The following is a 21972-nucleotide window of genomic DNA, read 5'->3' as shown; positions in this document are numbered from 1 at the left end:
CGAGAAATAAAATTCCAGAGCTTTGGGACAAGGCACTGCCACCATGAGCACAACAATTAAAAGTAGAAGTGTTCAAGTGGTTAGATTTGGAGGAGTGCAATCAGGCAGTAGAGGGGCTGCAGAATTTACAGAGATAGGGAGGATCAAGGCCATGAAATAATTTAAAAAGAACAAGAATTTTAAAATTGATCACTGCATAACCAGAAACCTAAGTAGGTTAGGGAGCATTTGGGGTGATGGGTGAACAGGACTTGTTTGTTTAAAAACATGGACAGGTAAGTTTCATAAGACCATAAACAGCATGCTAGAATTTGGGAAGCTGATTGGGAGGATGTTGATATCTAGAGAGGCCAAAGGCATGCATGAGGATCTCAGCAGCAGACAATTTGAGTGAGGGTAAAATTTGATGTGATGGTGGTCGTAATAGCTGACAGTATGGATGTGTAGTTGGAAACTCACCTCAGGGTCAAATACCATACCAAGTTTGTTAACAGCCTCAGACACTGGAGAGAGTCAGCAGCTAAGGCATGGAGTTTGTTTAAGGGACTAAAGACAAAGGCTATGTCTTTCCCTGTGGTTCACGTGTAAAGGTGGTATGATGTCAGTTTCTGAGATTATTATATAAAATAAACTACTTCACTCTTGTGCAAGATTAAGCTTTTCAAAGCTTACATTAAAAATCACTCAAGAATTCCTCCTGTTTTACATCGGATTTGTGCTGGAAATTTAGGCAAATAGGCAGTCACACAAGGTTCGGTGGATTCAGCTCTTTATTGTGCCGCTGCGACAACTCCAACTAGGCAACAGTATCTAACCCTACATTAGACTTTCTTTGAAATGTCATATTTTTAAGATGACAATACCACTCTTGGTCAAGGAGACTGCGTTTTATGCAGAATGCCACGTTTACATAAGCGCTCAAAATATACCGGAATTAATCCTATGACTTGTATCTAAACTGCATTTAAGTCTTCCGTACTCCAAATACAAGTCTGCTAATAGGAATACTGTTTGCATTTTTAAGATATACTGTAAATGTATCTACCAAAGTGGTTTGGACGGTTAACTTTCAAAACGCATGCTTTTTAAAAAGAAATTTAAACTGACTGTTTTAGTGATTTTCACTCAGTGACTAGTCCCAGCAACACGTTTTCTTTGTTTTGAAATGCCTGGATCATCATCTCACAGACAGACAGGCGAAACATCCCCATTCAGGACACACCGCTGCCATAGCACAACACATCTACACTACAGTGTCAATGCAGCACAAGATTCACAGTTTGTAATTTCACTTCTGTTCCGATTTTAAACACCGACTGCACTGATTCATGTTTGCCACCAGCCTCTGGATTTACAGCTATCTGATCCTTCCACACCAGTCTACCTTTAAGCGTGCACGTAGCTTGCGTGCTTTTACGTCGACTCGTGGGCATGAAAAACAATGATGAACAAATAAATCGCACTTCACAATCTAATTGGCAACATCGCACTTTGCTTCAGCAACATGGTAACAATAATCAGTTTGATGAGCTGCCAAATATAGAGATTATCGCCATTCCCGCCATTTCAAGCAATAACATTTTTAAATCTCTTTTTTTTCCCGGCACCGCTGGGATTTGGAGTTTGAATACTTGGCGCGGTCTGTATTTTCCTCACAGGAACCTCGCCGATAATAGACTACAAATCCCAACGTACTACACTGGGGAGACCAGGGCTCCATGCGTTGGGCGCCTTATGATAATAAGTGCTTTCATATGTAAATGTTATGATAAATTTCTGCTATATGCTGAATGAATAGTAAAAATGCTCAGGCCAGCAGAAGAATAACAACGAGTATCCCGAAGTTTTGTTTGCTGGGTGAGTACATTTGGTTTGTTTACAAATATTTAAAAGTTTTCTTTTTTATTTAAAAAAAGGTAAAATTGCATGTAATAGTACAAGCTGCTTTTTGGTGCTCTGGAGTTGTGCATTGCCTAAGTTTACATTGTTTGTAAATTTAAGTATGTGTTTATCACACATACAGGCTTGAAGTAAAGGTGTTTACATTGAGAGACAATAGGATTGCGTGTGACTGGTTTAGATTTGTTTCCCTCCCTTCGAGATCACTCTTCTGAGAAAGCTCAAAATACTAGCCACGAATGTAATATCTTGAGTCTAATTTCCTTTTGTCACTGCATTCCACTCAGTGGTTCAACTATGTTGATACTGTCTCAAAGAGCACCTCCTATTTTTGTGGGTCACTGCACTGCAGCGTCTTGAATAGAGTGACAGCGAGAGGTAAATTATAAATTGCATGTACGCATTTTGAACAAAGCTATTTGGGCGAGTGAATGTCAGAAATGGGTTTGCAAAATTACCGCTGTCTGTTTAAATATGTTTTTATTTAAATTACTGAGGAATGCCGAGTGGTCTCCGCTGTGATGGCGTTGACGACCCGCTGAATATGAGGGGGAGGGGAACCAAGCGAAGGGAAATGCTGCTATTTCACAGAAAGTCGACAAAATGTGTCTGCAGTGAGCGCCACAACTTTCAGTTTCCAGGCTGTTGCGTTGTAGACACTCGGATATCCGCACGCGTTACATTGTGGCGGACATCCTCACACACATACATACACACACACAGGTCCCATTGGCAAAACTAACTCCAGCTTCGTCGACTTCTGTCTGCTGTTTACCAAGTTGTTCCGTGTCTGCTGCAGCCTTAAGTTTATTGTTTGGAATTCGTTCCCCGCAACGTGTTGGTGGTGTTTTATGATCCGAGCCCGCAGGTATGGTAAAAGGTTTAATACGTCTCTCTTCGTCCTGAAAATTGATATAATCCGATTTTGTAACTGGTTTTCAATCAATGTCGCTTTTCGGTGAATTCTCTGGGAGGGAAGAGCACGCCACGCTCAATGGAGAGCGAGTGCAAACGTGTGTGGCCCTTGTTCTGACTACATTCAGGCGAGTACCACGATGGCAGAGATCAAGTCAAATCGCAGCCAACGTGCTCGGTATCATTGTTAGATAACGGTGTTGTCGGTAAGGAAGCTCAAAATACACGTAGCTGGGTGATTTTGGTTCCGATCTCGCATGGTCATCCGGAACAAACAAGATGTCTTTGTGATAGAGAGTTGTCGGCTGTCTTGTTTTGTCTGGCTGTTGCTATTAGGACACATTGTGTAAAAAATGGGTCAGTTTTCACGGAACATGTGATGTCGCAGGGTTTGTACATATGAACGATCTAAATCGTGCCTTTTCTCAGATTTTCCTGTTGCAAAGTAGAAGTCTTCAGTGAATTGTTTTCTTGTTGATCGGTTGTCCGCTCACAAGCTGAATGAAGTAAGGGCCATTTGATAAAGCCTTCAGCCACTGTTCATCGGGTGAACTGCGCAGAAATGTGATTTCGCACACTGACCTAAACTTAAAACCAGCGCTGTCCGTGAATTATTATAGCAAACATATTACCCGTTGTGTGAAAACCTCGAATTAACGCGAGCGTCTACATTACTTGAGATTACTAATGTGGAGGCTTTCATAATACAGTGACGCTTGTTTTGTGCAAACTCGAATCCATGTGCATTGATATCGTGTGTATTTTTTTAAATAGGGGAGATTTTGACAGACGGTGAAAGACGATGTTCGGTTTCCATAAATCCAAAATCTATCGGAGCTTGGAAGGCTGTTGTATTTGCAAGACTAAATCTTCTAGTTCTCGTTTCACTGACAGCAGACGATATGAGGAAAGCTTCAGACTTTGTTTTGGGTAAGAGACGATCGATGTTTCTCTCTTCTTCCCCTCTCTCCCCTGCACCCCCTCGATTACCCACATAACATTCAGTAGCAGTTGCGGAAGCGCTTTTGCTACTGGGTCTTTGAGTCTTACTTCCTTACTGTCGTTGTAAAAATAAAACGTTGCATACTTTATTTTAAGAAAACGTGGCAAATTCTCCTGTCTACATACCTTTGTTTGCAATATGTTATGATTTAAATAGTAACAAGTCAAAGAGTGAGCTATTCCTAATGGGAATCTGAGTGAGGGAGACAAAGATAGAATGGAAGACAGAAAAGTGGAAATCAAAAGCGATTATGCAGAGGAAGCAAGGGCTAACTGCAAATAGGACCATTGTATAAAAAAAGTGTAAAAATGTTAAAAAGTTAAGTCAGAAGTCTGCGTCCATGGAGCATTTTCAATAAGGTAGGCAAATAACAGCAGTGAACATTGTAAATATGATTGTGATTATGGAGATATGACTGCAGGGTGACCAAGATTGGAAATTGAACGTGTAAGGGTCTTCAATCTTTGGGAAGATCTGGAAAATAAGAAAAGAAATAAGATGGTATTGTTGGAGTAAAGGTGAAATCAGGGCAACAAGGAGAAAGGATCAAAAACAGAAATTGCTGGAAAAGCTCAGCAGGTCTGGCAACAACTGTGAAGAGAAATCAGAGTTAACATTTTCAGTCTGGTGACCCTCCTTTCTGATTTACAGCATCTGCAGGTCTTTTGGTTTTCATTTAGCGAGAAAGGATATTTATACAAAAAATCGCTAAGGAACAGCAAGGGATCAAAAAACATGAGTGTGAGTCATCTATAAGCCTCAGAGTGGTAGTGATGAGGTAGACAATGGCATTTTCCATGAAATTAGAGATGCATGCTACAAGAATACTACAGTAATCATGGTTGACTTAGAAAAAAGCATGTTTACAATAATGTTGTGTGGATGAATTCCTGGAATATGCACAAGATATCTTTTAGGCCAATACATTGAAAAATCATCTAGGGAATAGGCTATCCTAGATTTGATTTTGTACAGTGAGAAGGTGTTAATTAATAATTTTATTGTGAGATCCTTAGGACAAAGCAACCATAATGTGATAGAAGCCTTCATTGGGATAGAAAGTGAAGTAGTTCAACCTGAAACATCTAAATGTAAGCAAAGAAAACTACCAAGCTGAGGGGTGAGTTGGTTGTGATAAATGGAGTAACTTCATTATATGACACGTAATGGATGGGCAGTGGTGAATATTTGTGTGATGATTGCATGCAATACAGCAGTTATCCATTCCTTTCAGGCAAAAGAACACAACAGGAAAAGTTGGCCAACCATGGCTAATAAAATAAATTAAAAGATAGTATTAGATGGCAAAAGGAGTTGTATAAAGGCGATAGAAAAAGTGGCAAGCCTGAAGATTTGGAGCAGTTTAGAATTCAGCAAAAAAGGACCAAGACATTGTTTAAAAGTGGAAAAATAGAGTCTGAGATTAAACTTGTAAGAAGTGTAGAAGCAGACTGTAAAAGCGTCTGTAAGTATGTAAAAATATGAAAGATTGGTGAAGGATTAGGGAAATAATAATGGAAGCAAGAAAGTGGTAGAGCAATTAAAAAAACTACTTTACTGTTTTTACTGAAAAATACACAAATAACTTCCCAGAGATGTTGGCAAAGCAAGGATCTATTGAGAAGGAGGGATTGAAGGGAATTAGTATTAATAAAAATAAAAAAAAAATTGAAGAAAGTAAGGGGACTGAAAGCTGCTGAATCCGCAGGCCTGATAAACTGTAGGGCATTAAAGGAGGAGGACATTTGGAGATATTGGATGCATGATCGTTATCTTTCAGAGTTCTGTGGATTCTTGGAACAGTCTTGGAAGATTGATGGATGGTAGATGCCAATATTTAAGAAAGGAAGGTGAGAGAATAAAAAGGAATTATAAATTAGTTAACTTTGCATCAAAAATGGAAAAATGCTCAAGTCTGGTATAAAGAATATGATAACAGGACACTTCGAAACTGGATTACACAAAGTCATCTTGGATTTATGAAAGATAAATCAAGTTTGATAAACTATCTGGAGTTTTTCGGGGGACGTAACTAGTAGAATAGATGAGAGAGAATCAGTATCCACTGTTGTATTTGTATTTGCAGGAAGCTTTTGATACAGTCCCATGTAAGAAGCTCATGTACAAAATCAAAGTACATGAGATTAGAGCTAATGCAACAGGAAGAAAGATTGGAATAGGTTGGTCTTTTTTTGAGTGGAAGACTGTGACTCATGGCATACCTCTGAGATCCTGCTTGAGTCCCAGTTATTCTCCGTATTTATGAAAGATTTGAGGGACCAAACGTAATATTTGCATGTTTGCTGCAAGCATAAAACTAGGAGTAATTGAGAGTGATGAGGAGAATGTAAAAGCCATTGAAGTGATTGAGACAAGTCGAATGAGTGGGCAAATACACAGCTGATGCAGTGTGGTCTGGATAACTGTAAAGTTAGGAGACAGTGAAATCTGCAGGTGCTGGAGATCAGAGTTGCTGAAAAAGCACAGCAGATCAGGCAGCATCCAAGGAGCAGGAATATCGACGTTTCGGGCCGGAGCCCTTCCTCAGGAATGAGGCTGGGAACATCGGGGGTGGAGAGGTAAATGGGAGGGGAGGTGGGCTGTGGAGAAGAATGCTGAGAATGCAGTAGGTCGATGGAAGTGGGAGTAAAGGTGATAGGTCGGAGAGGGGAGTGGAGCGTATAGGTGGGAAGGAAGATTGACAGGTGGGACAGGTCATGAGGGCAGTACTGAGCTGGAAGGTTGGAACTGGGGTAAGGTGGGGGGAGGGGAAATTGAGGAAACTGGTGAAGTCCATAATGATGCCCTGGGGTTGAAGGGTCCCGAGGTGAAAGATAAGGGTTCTTCTTCCAGCCGTCCGGTGGTGAGGTAGTGGTGATGGAGGAGGCCCAGGACCTGCATGTTTTCGACAGAGTGGGAGGGGGAGTTGAAATGTTCGGCCACGGGTGGTGGGGTTGATTGGAGCAGGTGTTCCGGAGATGTTCTCTAAAGCACTCTGCGAGAAAGCATCCAGCCTTGGGATATTGCATCCATTGCTCCCGATGCGGTCTCTTCTACACTGGGTAGATTGGACACCTTCTTGCAGAATGGGACACCCACACCCCACCACCCTGTCGCCGAACATTTAAACTGCCCCTTCCACTCTGCCAAGGAAGTGCAGGTCCTGGGCCTCCTCCATCTCCACACCCTCACCACCGGACGCCTGGAGGAAGAACACCTCATCTTCCACCTCGGGACCCTTCAACCCCATGGCATCAATGTGGACTTCACTGGTTTCCTCATTTCCCCTGCCCCCACCTTACCCCAGTTCCAACCTGCCAGCTCAGCACCATCCTCATGACCTGTCCCACCTGCCAATCTTCCTTCCCATCTATCTGCTCCACTCCCCTTTCCGACCTATCACCTTTACCCCCACCTCCATTCACCTATTGCACTCTCAGGTACCTTCTCCCCAGTCCCACCCCCCCTCCCATTTACCTCTCCACCCCCGAGGCACCCAGTTTCATTCCAGACAAAGGGCTCCGGCCCGAAATGTTGATTTGCCTGCTCCTCGGATGCTGCCTGACCTACTGTGCTTTTCCAGCACCACACTCATAACTGTGAAGTTATCCATTTCAGTTGGAAAAGTAGAATGGTAGAGTATTATTTAAATGGTGATTGATTGGGAAATGTTGATATGTTAAAGGGACCTGGATGCCTTGTACAGCAGTCATAGAAAGCAAGTATGCAAGTGCAACAACCAGTTAGGAAGGCAAATGGTGTGTTGAGCATGGGGTCATACTCTGAGGATATGGAGTAAACCATTTTGGATTGCGATGAAAAGAAATTTCTTCACTGAGAGGCTGGTGAATTCTCGACCATAGAAGGCTGTGGAGGCTAAATCACTGAATATATTTAAGAAAGTTGTTGATTTCTAGATATCAAAGGATATAGGAGAAAGGAAGAGAATGGTCCTGAGATAGTGGATCTGACACAATCATATTGAACAGTGGAGCAGCCTCAATGCTTACTCTGGATCCTATTTTATATGCTTCTGTGCTTTCAAAAGTATGTTAGTGGGGGAATCAATAATTGACAACTGAAAACCAGATAAAGCCAACCAATCCGACATATAGCAAAATTGCAGTGTCCATTCCGGGCACATAAAATAGATTTGAAAAGTCATCGATAAAAGTACAATGAAGTAGTGGATTAAATGGTAATGCTTCTGGAACCTGGTTGAAATTAATCTGAAAGGAAATGTTATCACTTGAACAATGCAAAACTACCAAAAGATACATTATGATTCTTGAACAAATAGATTTTTCATAGGAATTGAACAAAATGTTGTTTTATCCCCAGGCTATTATAATGCTTAAGAAAATCGTTAATGTATAACTGGGAACAGAATTCCAATCCCTATAGACACAGGGAAACTGTCAGCCCAGGCATGACTGGACATTGACTGGACATTGATTGCTATTGGATGTTTTTATACCTCTGCTGTTCAACCTGAATTTTCATTTCACAGACACTCCTTATTATAATTGGGACTTAACTGTTTCTTTTGTGCTAGGGTTTTTATTGTGAGACACATTTATCTGGGGAAAACCTTTTGTCAGTATTGGGCATTGGGATATGTTAGAATTCTATTTGTAATGAATTTTCAGTAAGTATCAAAATAACTGAGTTGGGACATTTCAGAGAGTAAAATCTTAATAGGAATGTGTGTTAGATGCTTCAGAGGTGTTTATTGTAGGTGGAACAGCAATTGAAAGTTTCATTTTTAAATGGATGTGTTAAATTTCATTTACATTTAAAATAAAATGTGATTCTTAAAAGTCAGCAGCATGTGTGTAAGTTGAGATCTGTTTGTTTTCATACAGTTTAATAGAAGCACGTGCTGGTGATATCTGTAATGCTTGTGTGCTTTTGGTGAAGAGATGGAAGAAACTTCCGGCTGGATCAAAAAAAAACTGGAGTCATGTAAGTGCGAGCCAATTAGACACACAACGCCTGTCAGCCACCTATAGGCATGGTTGTAAGTTAGTTGCTGAGCTGGCAGGTTTGTTTTCAGATGTTGTGTCACCATGTTGGGTAACACCATCACTGAGCCTTCATTGAAACACTGGTGTTCTGTCCCCCTTTCTATTTATGTGTCTTGGTCTGTTAAAGTGGGTGATATCATTTCCAGTTCTTATTCTCAGGTGTTGATAAATGGGTCCAAATCAATGTGTTTATTGATGGAGTTCTGGTTTGAATGCCAGGCCTCTTGGAATTCCCGTGCATGTCTCTGTTTAGCCTGCTCTAGGATGGATGTGTTGTCCCAATGGTGGTGTCCTTTTACATCTGTATGTAAGGATACTAGTGATGGTAGTTCATGTCTTTTGGTATCTACTTGTTGTTTGTGTATCCTGGTGGCTAGTTTTCTGCCTGTCTGTCCGATGTAGTTTTTGTTACAGTCCTTGCAGAGTATTTTGTAAATGACATTCATTTTGCTGGTTGTTGGTATAGGGTCCTTGAGGTTCATCAGTTGCTGTTTCAGTGTATTGGTAGGTTTGTGGGCTACCATGATGCCAAGGGGTTGGAGTAGTTTGGTAGTCATCTCCGAGATGTCTTTGATGTATGGTAGTGTGGCTACAGTCTCTGGGTGTGTTGTGTCTACTTGTTTGGGTTTGTTGTTTAAGAATTGGCGGACTGTATTTATTGGGTACCCGTTATTCTTGAATACACTGTATAAGTATTTTTCTTCTGCTGCTCATAGTTCCTGTATGCTGCAGTGTGTTGTGGCCTGTTTAAATAATGTCCTGATGCAGCTCCGTTTGTGGGTGTTAGGATGATTGCTTCTGTAGTTAGGTAGCTGGTCTATGTGTGTTGCTTTCCTGTAGATGTTGGTTTGCAGTTCTCCAATGTGACATCGCAGAAGAGGATTCTGTTATTGTAGTTGTTCTCCTCCGCTTTTGTGAAATTTATGCTAGTAAGGATGTTGTTGACGATGTTGTAGGTTTCCTCTAATTTGTTCTGTCATCATCAACAATATCCTTACTTAGATGAAGGACACCACTTCGACTGGGACAACACATCCACCTTAGGACAGGCTAAACAGAGACACACATGGGAATTCCTAGAGGCCTGGCATTCAAACCGGAACTCCATCAATAAACATGTTGATTTGGAACCATTTATCAATCTCTGAGAATAAGAACTGGAAATGATATCACCCACTTTAACAGACCATGACACATAAATAGAAAGTGGCTCACTAACAGCAATGCTACACTGGAGGTTCACTGATGATGTTACCTAGCAGGGTGACAGAACATCTGATAACAAACCTTCTAGCTCAGCGAGCAAACTTACAACCTGAACCTCAACCTGAGCTACAAATCTCCTCACGTCTCCAAATAATTCATTCAGAGTGTGGTATATTCTGCTTGTGAAATTTGCCATCTTGTCTAAATGAAGAGAAATTCATTCCTGTGCATCAAAAGAATTTCAAATGCAAAACTTATCTCTCTCTCTCTCTCTCTCTCTCTCTCTCTCTCTCTCTCAGTTGTGTATGTGAGATAGTAATTAACCACTGTGCCTTGGAACATGCTTTTTGAGCAATTTGAATTTTTTTTTGATACCAGCAAATTCTTTTAAATCAAATTTAGTTTGGTGGTCAAATTTTAATTGTGGAGAATATTTCACATCAATAGACTGTGTCTCATGCATACTTTAGTGGTTTTGCTAATGAGTGTTCTGGCCCTTGGCCAGAGTATTTGGATTTGAAAAAGCCACTCACCTATTGTGGAATTCCTTATGCTTTGATGTCTGTATGATCCATCAGGAACAAGATTATTTCAATGAAATAGCTTTCCAATTTTGTATGGTTGAAGAAAGCTGACCGGGCCAAGGAAGCACTATGGGTTTATAAATTGGAGGAAAGGACTCTACTAATATCACCATGATTCAGTGTGAGTGCACTGATGTTTGTGCTCATGTCCTGTAACCCTTTCATTTGGATGTCTCTTGTGAAGGTCACAAAACAAAAATTGTGATATCTAACACAAAGCAGCAATGTTTTGTACATTTGCTGAGTGATACATGTAATCTAAATATTTCTGTGGTTGCCACTGACATCTCATCGGATAGAATACTCTTTTCTTTCATGTATTTAACCCGGTTGAAACAGCACCTTATTGATTTATTTAATATGTTCAATTTATTTAATATGTCCAGAAAAAAAACAAGCATTTGTTTTGTTCCCATGTCAGGTGGTTGATGCACGAGCTGGACCTGGTCTTAAAACACTTGTGAAACCTAAGAAAATGAAATCTGGCTGTGATGGCAAAAAGAAGAACAAATTGCGGAGACTCCAGCAAAAGCTCAAACGACAGAGTAAGCTTTTTGTTTATATTCAGTTGCTAGTGAGTGCTTTTTGAATGCACTGGCCCCTTTCTTTCCCTCATTTCCCCAGCCTAATTGAGTGTTTTAAAAGATAATGTGTGTCGTTGAGTTACAAATTTAAGAAGTGAAGTAAGAATGTCTGTAACTCATGCTCACATACAAATTACTTGCAGGATTAGCCATTTGACCCCTTGAGCCAGCTCTGCCATTTGATGAGACCACGGCTGATCTAATATTAGCCTCAACTCTACTTTGCTGTCTAGCCCCTCTAATCTTAGACTCCCTTGTTATTGAAGAATCTATCTTTGAAATATTCACTGACTCTGCCTTCACTTCTGGGAAAGAGAATTTCACAGACTATTGACTTTCGAAGAGTGAAAAAAAACCTAATCTTCATCTTAAGTGGGAGACCCATTTTTTCAAATTTCCTCTTTTAGTCTTAGTATCTCTCACAAGGTAAGCAACCTGTTAGCATTTGCCTTCTGAAGTCCCCTCAAAATCTTATATGTTTCATTGAGATCTCATGCAGGATTTCTCCTTGAGTAAATCTGCTTTCGTTGGCTGATGGAGCATTGTGTTTAAAAAAAATACATGATACTTATATTTTGGAATTGTAAAAATCAAACTCTTATATAGCATGATGTGCAGTGGATAGTAAACCCTCCTTTAGTATCTGCTTTTATAATTGGCGCTACGTTAAAAATATCTAATTATTGGGGGGTGTGCATGTGGTTGGTTACAGTTTAAACTTAAAATTGAGCCTTAAGTTTGCTTGCAGATTTTCTGTGATCACTTATGGAAATTCTATCCATTTTCTCTCTAGCTATTTCTGCAATCTGAACATTGAGACACTATGAGATACTCTCCTAACTTTTCCTTATTATCCCTTATGAAATCTCCACTTATTCCTTCTTAAAGGAAATTTTGCTCTTCTGGGATGAATTTTACCAGAAACCAGCTGTTTGTCAATTTCGGGGAGTTTAAGGAGAATTTATAGAACATAGAACATAGAAGAATACAGCGCAGTACAGGCCCTTCGGCCCTCGATGTTGCGCCGATCCAAGCTCACCTAACCTACCTACCTGTCTGAGTTTTCTGGCACTATGTTCTGCGACTCATTAGCTATTCACCACATCCCTGTGGCACCTACTTGCACTGCCCCCTGCTCAGTTATGCCAGGCTTTCCAGTGATGGCTGCCATGCACCAAATCAAGCACTGTCAACCAGGAGCTGCCCATCAGTGCATGTAGTGGGAGGGAGGGAACAGAAAGCTACACTTGATAGGCACATAGATTGTACCAGTGACACTTTGTTGCAAACACAAGTTCAACTTCATAAATGTATTGCTATTTTACATTATTACCCGTCTGATCAAAGTAATTGCACCTGTAAGAACCAAACTACACCCCATAGGTTACCCTTCCTCAGTATAATCCCAACTGACTAAAGGAGTGCTTCTTGTTTAGACTAACTTCTTCCCATTGTTCAATGTGGGAGCATCACATAGGAAAGTCTTCAAATGGTTGAAAACCTTCACTTTTATTCAGCAGCAGCGAAATGAAGAAGAAAAGCAAACAAAAGCTGCATTTGCTTCAGAGAACAAACTGGAACTGCTTGCTTTTTGATCAACAACAAATTTACAGTCAATGAGTGATCAGTGCACCCAGTTGCTTATGGGAACCGAATGTCAGTTAAGTCCTGCCTGCTGGTTGCCCCTGATGCTGCAGTGCTCCATCATGCTGAAGGTGATGTTCCTCCTGTTCGATGTCCTTAGCTTACTCCTGAGAAGATTGCTGCCACTGCTTGCCCAGCTCTTTAATGTTCATCATGTGTTCTTTGTCTGCTCTCGTTATGCAGAGCACAGAATGTAAGGATTATATAGCTATCTGGACTGTACTGCAAGAACCTACCCCCAAGACTGATCCCAGCAGTGGAACCTCAACTTGAGGATGCCTGTCATCTGCTCCACCATGGCCTTGTTGGAGGACAGGTTGTATTGTATTTACTGTCTGCCTTGGGAAGTGTGTGTCATTAGCTATGGTTGAAGATGATAGTCCATGTCTCCCAGTAACTATCTTTGTCAGGCATCTAACCCTTGAAACAAATGAAACGTGAAAGTTATCAAAGCTAAAGACAACATGGCCACTCCCAGGGTACCGGGTGCAGATTTCGGAGGTGTGGTACTAATGATTACAGATGATTTGTATACTGGAATGGAAGCTTTTTCTGTTGATAGATGTCAACTGCATTATGATAAAATGCTTCCAACATGATGCGTGCACAGACAGTAGCATCCTGGAAAAACCTACTGCCCAGACTCCAGCACTGGCCTCATGTGGAAATGAAATGAAGCAGTGTGATCTGGAACAAATTGCATTGAAAGTAGTCTTGGTACACTGTGGTTCAAGGGTTGTGAGGGCCCACACACCTCTTCATGTCACAGGTCCTGCTCCAACAGTTCCATAATTCTGTACCAGTGTCTCAGGATGTCTGCAGTCACGTGTCAGTGTTCCTCACTCATTGGAGGAAATGGCATCAAGAGTGAATTACTCTGGGCCTCTTGTAGCTCCTACACATCCTGAGGGAATCATCTGCTTCAGCTTCTTCATGTGCAGGCAGCCGCAGGTCCTGAGCTTGCTGACACGTCTGTACCTTCTTTAATTCTCTGTAGTCACTATGATGGTCACCCCTGCACTGGTCAGATCTATTCATCATGGTTCCAATGAACCTCTGGAGAACATAGCAAAAAGAGCAGGTTCTTAGTAATTGGAGCAGTTAACATTCGCATTACTCACAAATGACAGTTCAGTTTAATCCTCTATGTAATGGGATATGAAGGTCTCTGACAAAGATGGCCATGGAATGCCTCCATAGGGACCACTGACATAGAAATCCTTTTTCAATGAATGTTGTGGAAATACAGTAAGAAATTATAAGTGCAGTTTGATTGCTGAGATCTTGTTCCCCCAGCCCAATATCACCCAAGAAAAGCAGCATTGCATATAAGAACTTCTTGATGAATACTTGGCAGTTCAAGGTTCTGCACCCTTGTGCAATCTGTGAGATCTTGGGTTGTTTTTTGTGAATTGTGACCTACAGGGGCCATTTTCAAGATTGCCTGTGATTACTCTGCTTCACAGAGATGACTGTGATCAATTTATAATGACCAGTGAGATGGTCAAGATTGCTTGTCACTAGAATTTATATCACACATTGTTGGACACTGCGTACGTTTCATGTACAGGGTGCAGATGATTTCACCCTGTGTGGTGTAGGTGCCTGCTTATGCAATTGCCCCTTGAAAGGCCTCTGATCCCTCACAAGTAGGATCCATGAACAAAAACATTTGCTCCACGTATTGCCACAACTATTTCCCATTTTCAGGGCCTATTTATGATGCACGTGAGTGTGGAAGGTAGGATCAGCCTGGTAATCAAGATGCCCCCACTATGATCACCACCAAACCTCCACACTCCTTTCTTCCTTACACTCCCTATCTTCTCGACCAGTGCTGAACTTTCACACATTCCAACACAACTTCTTGAATTCTGACTTCATCTCCCAAAATGACCCCAGAGCCCACAGCTTAATCATTGCCAGTCATTGTGCCAATCAAAGACAGGAATTGTGGTAATGTCAATTTGCCCCCCAACCCCCCCATAGCAAAATCCATATCCTCAATACACCAGCATCTCCCCCACTTACATATTCATTGGTCACTTTCACAATTATTGTCCCCTTCGCAGTCTACAGTATTCTTCTAATTCCCAGAATTGATTATCCCAACTTCCCAACAGCAGTACTCCCTAATATCATCCTTTATTCTCATAGAGCTGATTGCCAGGACTGACTTATACAGACACCCCACCTGATGAGTGACTAAGGCCCTCACTGATCTCTCTAGTTCTCTGACTGACTGCAGTGAATCCCTGAACTGGTTACATTGGACCTGCAGGACTGACCATGGTCCACTCCCTGGACTGTAGTGACATGGACCCTCTGGCCCTGACTGCCTCAGAGGCCAACTGACTATGTCCAAACTCTTGTACTGATATCAGATGTCACCCTTGACTTACAATGCCGGAGATCCCCCTGACTGAAGCCTGTCTCCTTTTGACAGAGGACGATTTGAGACATGGCCATTTGGTTGAACCACATGCAATGTGTTTACTGCTATATTTGCTCACATCTGATGCAGATGTAGCATGGTGCTAATCACAATATGCCCATCCCATAGACTGATCACTACTGCCAACCATAACAAGCTACCTGGCTTTCTATCTGTGCTAAAATGGCAGACAAGACAAATTGTGAGCATTTGAATGAAAGGGCAGAGTACAAAGAGGCAGGCAGTAGTGCTGTGTGCATCTGAGAAGGTGCAAAGTGAGCAAGGACAATTGAGGAGTGCTGAGACGCAGCCTGGTTATATCCTGTCCCTATGTATAAAGAGGCCTGGCAGCAGTGTTACAATGATAGGTGTTAGTGTGGTCCAAATTGGAGAATTATATTATAAGGGGGTGAGAGAATGCCATGGGGATGTGGAGAGATTAGATCATGTTCAGTGCCAACCTCTGTGTGGAGGAAAGATGCTGTTAGAAGTGGGCAGATGGCCACTGCCCATGTTGCAGGATTCAGGCACCCACTCTAACCTTCATGTTATGAAATGTTGCCATTCACTTTCTGTCCTGCTTGTGAGAGAATAGGGAAATGCATGTCACTGATGCAAAATTAGGTACTAATGGAATACAAATAAACCTCACACTGCTCACTAGATTATTCTCTCTCTCTCTCTCTTCAACACTTAGTTACAGAATTAGACTTTTTCATGAATCTAATTTCTGTTAATTTTGTCATATTTTCCTAACTGACTTGCCAGTACCCAAGTTGTTCAGGGACAGGGAAGATTCCACCTCAAATGTTAATCACAATTATACAAATATGATATTACCACCCAGATATACTGACAGAGTAAGTGATAACTGAAATGTATATTTTCAATTATACAGTTTTCACTGAAGTCCTCCTGGTTATCTTGAAATCTATAATTAATCCATTGGTTTCTCCCATTTTGCCAGTATTTGTGGTGTGACCTATATTTGTAAGCTCTGACAGTATCAATCTTTGTTCTCTATTGTACAGATTCAGATGCACATAGCACAACGTCCAGTATTTCTCCTTCCCAGTCACCTAGCCACAGCAACCAATCTGATGAAGGTTCAGATACAGAAACCCAGAAAAGTCTGCCTTTACAACCAGTCTTTTCATTCCTTGATCTGACTTACTGGAAAAGGTGAGTGTTTTGATTCAGTCATCTTGGTGCACAGCTTTTTTAAATACCACGACTTGTCAGTAATGATGACAAATTACTTTTTGAGGAACCCATCATGTTTTCATGTTTTTCACATTGGTATGTATATTCTAAGTATACTGCATCACTGGGATTGCTTCTAGGGAAGACGGGACCCGTAAAAGCAGAACGGTCTGCACCTAAACCAGAATGGGACCAACATCCTTGTGGGTCAGTATTCTAGTGCTTTTGGGAGAAGTTTAAATTAGTTCAGCAGGCTGAGGACACTCAGAGCATTAGCACAATAAGGACACAGCATACTTTAGTAAGGGAACCAAGGCACAGAGAGTTCAGCGATGTTGGCTTCTAAGGGAAGGTCAGGCTGGATGGCCTGTACTTTAATGTCAGGATTATTATAGATAAGAAAGGATGGGTTAAGGGTATGGATTGACATATGGAATTGCGATGTTGTTGCATTACAGAGATATGATTGAGGGTGGATCAGGACTGGCAACTCAGCATTCCAAGTTTATAGGATCTTCAGGCAGGACGGGGAAGGTATAAAAGAGGAGATGGTGTTTCATTAATTAAGGAGTTGGCTACTGCAGTAAAAAGTGTCGATATCTTGGAAGGGATTTCAGATGAGGCTTTGTGGGTAAAATGTAGGAATGAAAAAGGGGCAGTCACACCACCGGCAGTTACCCAAACAGTCAGAGGAGCAGATATGCAGACAATTCACTGAGATGTGTCAGATAAAAGTAGGGTAATTATATTAGAGAATTACATTTTCTCAAACATATTAATTGGGATAGACATAGTGTAAGGGGTTGAGAAGGGACAGATTTCTTTAAATGTATTCAAGGGAGCTTTTTATATCAACTTGTAGAAGGACCAGCAAGGAACAGTTCAGTGCTGGGCTTAATATTGAGGAACCAAGCCAGACAGGTGTTAGTGGTGGCAGTGAGACAGCATTTTAGTGATAATGACCTCAACAACATACATTTTGAGGTCCTAAAAAAAAGGAAAAGGGTAGTCTACAGAAAAGGATTTTGGATTGGGGAAGGCAGATTTTGTTAAAATAAAATGACTGAGTAGGTTGGGAACAGATACCTCTGGGGAAATCTACAGCAGAATAATGGGGACAATTCACTACTGAATTGGTGAGAGTACCCTTTAGGGTGAAATATAGAAGGAACAAGTCCAGAGAACCCCGAATGTCTATGAATTTTCAGGACTGGAAAAGCAAGGCTCTTACGGTGCAAAGGTAGCAAATCAATGGAGGCCCTCGTGGAGTATAGAAAGTGCAGGGTTAAACCTAAGGAAGCAATTAGGACAGCAAAGAGGGGGCATGAAAAAAAATCACTGGCGGTTAAGATTAGGGAGAATTCCAAGGTATTCTGGAAGTATGTCAAGTGGAAGAGGATAGCCAGGGAAATAGTGGGGCTTATTAGAAACCAAGGAAGCAATTTGAGCATGAAATTAAATTGGTAGTGTTAAACAAATACTTCATATCTTGTCTTCACTTTGGAGGAGGAGAATATAGGTACTGAATTCAGGAAGCAGGATTATGAGGTTTTTGATAAGCCTGACATAGACAGTGAAGAGGTATTGGAGGTTTGGCAGAAAAGTGGATAAATCCCCAGGTCTAGGTGAGTTGTATGTCTGGCTGCTGTGGGAGACGAGGGAGGAAATTACAAAAGCTCTGACCCAAATTTCCTTTCTGGCCACAGGAAAAGTACCAGTGGTCTGGAAGACAGCTAATGTTTCACCTTTCAAAAAGAGTGGTAGAGATAAACCAAGGAATTACAGACCAGTAAGTCTCTCATAAGTGGGAGAGAAACTATTGGAGAGAATTCTGAAGGAGAGAATTAACTTTGACTGGACAAGCAATGTTTGATCAGAGATAATCAACATGACTTTGTCAGAGCGAGGATATGCCTATCAAATTTGATTGAATTTTTCGAGGAGGTGACCGGGTGCTTAGAAGAGACTAGTGTAGTTGATGATAGTTTTAATGGATTTCAGCAAAGCCTTTGACAAGGTCCCAGATGGGATACTGATAGAAAAGGTAAAGCTCATGAGATCCAGGGTAACTTGGCAAATTGGATCCAAAATTGGCTAGTGACAAGAGACAAGTAGTGGTAGAATCCTGTTTGTGTGACTGGAGGCCAGTGTCCAGTATACAGAGATCAGTGCTGTGTCACTTATTGTTTGTGAGATAATAGACAATAGATGTAAATTGTTAGGGGAAGATAACTAAGTTTATAAATGGCATAGAGATTGGCTGTGTGCTTGACAGTGAGGATAGAGATGGATTCACCAGATGGCAGGTGGAATTTAACCTTGCCAGGTGTGAGATGATGCTCTTCAGAAGAAGTAATAAGTCAAGTGAGTATTCAATGAATGGTAGGACAGTAGGAAGCTCAGATGAACAGAGGGATCTTCGGGTGTTTGTCCATAGATCCTTGAAGGTGGCAGGGCAGGTTAATAGAGTAGTTAAGAAGGCATATGCGACATTTAGCATTATCAGTCATGGCATAGATTATAAATTCAGGAGGTCATGTTGGAGCTGTACAAAACTTTGGTTGGACCACATTTGGAATACTGCGTGCGGTTCTGGTTACTGTACTATAGGCAGGATTTGATTGCACTGGAGGGGATGCAGAGGAGACCCAATAGGATGTTGTCAGGGATGGAACATTTTTAGCTATGAAGAGAGGCTGGATAAACTCACATTATTTCCTTTAGCAGAGAAGGCTGAGAGATATAGATTATGAGGAGCATGGATATAAAGGAGCCATTCGCTTTCGTTGAAGGGTCAATAACAAGTGGGTATAAATTTACAGTGAAAGGTTGGAGGTTTAGAGGACATTTGAAAATCTGAGGAAAAATGTTTTCATCCAGAGGGGTGATAGGGGTCTGGAATCACTGCCTGGTAGTTGAGGTGGGTAACCTCCCAATCTTTTAAAAAGTACTTAGAAGAATATTTGAAATGTTCTAATATTCAAGGCTATCGACCAAGTGCTGGAAAATAGGATGAGTGTAGATTTAGAATAGTTCTTGTTAGTACTGCCTTGATGTGCTCAATTGCTTCTGTATGATTCTATTATTCTAATGACCAGTCACAATGATAACTTTGTGCTTTCAGGTCTTTTAGTTTGTAAGTTTTAGTGATCAGTGTGCGTTAACAATGTTCTGTGTGAGCATCGCCTGTATACAGATAATTATCTTCTTTTTACAAACACCCTTTGAAGGGAACTGCTTGCCAGGTGGATTGTGAGAACAACAGAGAGGAAAAATACCACATCAAAATAGCACCCTTTTCAATGCCATGTTTTTAATGCTGACATTTTATTTAGTCTTCGGGCCCCAGAAACATATTTGAAAACATATATTAATGGTCAACAACTTGTTTCTGGTGCAGTATGATTCAATATTTGGATTTCCTGAGATCAGAGGAGAATTGGCCTCCAGCCAAATTTAGAGACTAGCCAGGATTTTAAAAATTACCCACGGAAACAGAAATTGGGCATTTAACTCTATTATTCTCAGATGGATCATCGCTGATCTGTGCTGAACTTTGATCCCTCAATATACTGAATTGAACCCATGCTCTGCATCACAACCTGGTCGTGCAGCTCACTGAGCTAACCAAACCCTTCCTTACGAGTGAGCAAGAGATGTTATCTGTATCCATTGTTTAAAACTGCAGTGGCTATAACGAGTATACAATGTGCTATAGTTCTGCTTAGTCAAGCAATAATAAAAACAGTCTGTGAGCATCTGTGAAGAGAGAAACAGTTAACATTTTGAATCTTGACTGTTCTTTAGAACATAGAACATAGAAGAATACAGCGCAGTACAGGCCCTTTAGCCCTCGATGTTGCGCCGATCCAAGCCCACCTAACCTACACTAGCCCACTATCCTCCATATGTCTATCCAATGCCCGCATAAATGCCCATAAAGAGGGAGAGTCCACCACTGCCACTGGCAGGGCATTCCATGAACTCACGACTCGCTGAGTAAAGAATCTACCCCTAACATCTGTCCTATACCAACCCCCCCTTAATTTAAAGCTATGCCCCCTCGTAATAGCTGACTCCATACATGGAAAAAGGTTCTCACGGTCAACCCTATCTAAACCCCTAATCATCTTGTACACCTCTATCAAGTCACCCCTAAACCTTCTTTTCTCCAATGAAAACAACCCCAAGTGCCTCAGCCTTTCCTCATACGATCTTCCTACCATACCAGGCAACATCCTGGTAAACCTCCTCTGCACCCGTTCCAGTGCCTCCACATCCTTCCTATAGTATGGCGACCAAAACTGCACACAATACTCCAGATGCGGCCGCACCAGAGTCTTATACAACTGCAACATGACCTCAGGACTCCGGAACTCAATTCCTCTACCAATAAAAGCCAGTACGCCATATGCTTTCTTCACCGCACTATTTACCTGGGTGGCAACTTTCAAAGATCTGTGTACATGGACACCAAGATCCCTCTGCTCATCCACACTACCAAGTATCCGACCATTAGCCCAGTACCCCATCTTTTTGTTACTCTTACCAAAGTGAATCATCTCACACTTAGCTACATTGAACTCCATTTGCCACCTTTCTGCCCAGTGCTGCAGCTTAACTATATCCCGCTGTAACCTGCCACATCCTTCCTCACTGCCAACAACTCCTCCGACTTTCGTATCATCCGCAAACTTGCTCACCCAACCTTCTAGCCCCTCCTCCAGGTCACTTATAAAAATGACAAACAGCAATGGTCCCAAAACAGATCCTTGCGGAACACCGCTAGTAACGGCACTCCAAGATGAACCTTTACCATCAACTACTACCCTCTGTCTTCTTCCAGCCAGCCAATTCCTAATCCAAACCTCCAACTCACCCTCATTGCCATACCTCCGTATTTTTTGAAGTAGCCTACCATGGGGAACCTTATCAAACGCCTTACTAAAATCCATATACACCACATCTATGGCTTCCCCCTCATCCACCTCCTTAGTCACCTTCTCAAAGAATTCAATAAGGTTTGTGAGGCACGACCTGCCCTTCACAAAACCATGCTGACTATCCTTGATCACATTATTCCTATCCAGATGTTCATAAATCCTATCCCTTACAATTCTCTCTAAGACTTTGCCTTACACGAGTCTTTGCTCTAAGACTCACCGGCCTATAGTTACTAGGGTTATCCCTACTCCCCTTCTTGAACAAGGGAACCACATTTCCTTGCCTCCAGTCTTCTGGCACTACTCCTGTAGACAACGAGGACATAAAATTCAAGGCGAATGGCTCTGCAATCTCCTCCCTTGCTTCCCAGAGAATCCTAGGATAAATGCCATCAGGCCCAGAGGACTTATCTATTTTCACCCTTTCCAGAATTTCCAACACCTCTTCCCTACATACCTCAAAGCCATTCATTCTACTTAATTGTGACTCAGTATTCACATCGGCAACAATGTCCTGTTCCTGAGTGAAT

The 21972-nt window shown here is 41.6% G+C and overlaps 1 protein-coding gene across 5 annotated transcripts in view; it reads left to right on the top strand.

Moving 5' to 3' along the window:
* Positions 1–1555: 1555 nt before the first annotated feature.
* Positions 1556–21972, top strand: part of sinhcafl (SIN3-HDAC complex associated factor, like) — a 30566-nt gene continuing 10149 nt past the window's right edge. For 4 of the 5 annotated variants that reach the window (XR_015760176.1, XM_087996556.1, XM_087996554.1 and 1 more), the window contains exons 1-5: positions 2419–2767; positions 3589–3744; positions 8683–8782; positions 11056–11179; positions 16328–16478. Coding sequence is in view for 4 of the 5 variants with exons in the window: in XM_087996556.1 (XP_087852682.1) it covers positions 3617–3744; positions 8683–8782; positions 11056–11179; positions 16328–16478 (503 nt within the window). In the remaining variant the exon portion in view is untranslated. Of the gene's footprint in view, positions 1858–2418; positions 2768–3588; positions 3745–8682; positions 8783–11055; positions 11180–16327; positions 16479–21972 lie in introns of those variants that run through there. The other variant, XM_087996555.1, reaches the window with a different exon arrangement.

Source organism: Chiloscyllium plagiosum, unplaced genomic scaffold (assembly GCF_037043375.1).
Source record: "Chiloscyllium plagiosum isolate Xiang-an unplaced genomic scaffold, Cpla_swu_hap1 HiC_scaffold_18, whole genome shotgun sequence".
Lineage (NCBI taxonomy): Eukaryota > Metazoa > Chordata > Chondrichthyes > Orectolobiformes > Hemiscylliidae > Chiloscyllium > Chiloscyllium plagiosum.
This window is presented reverse-complemented; position numbering and strand designations above follow the sequence as displayed.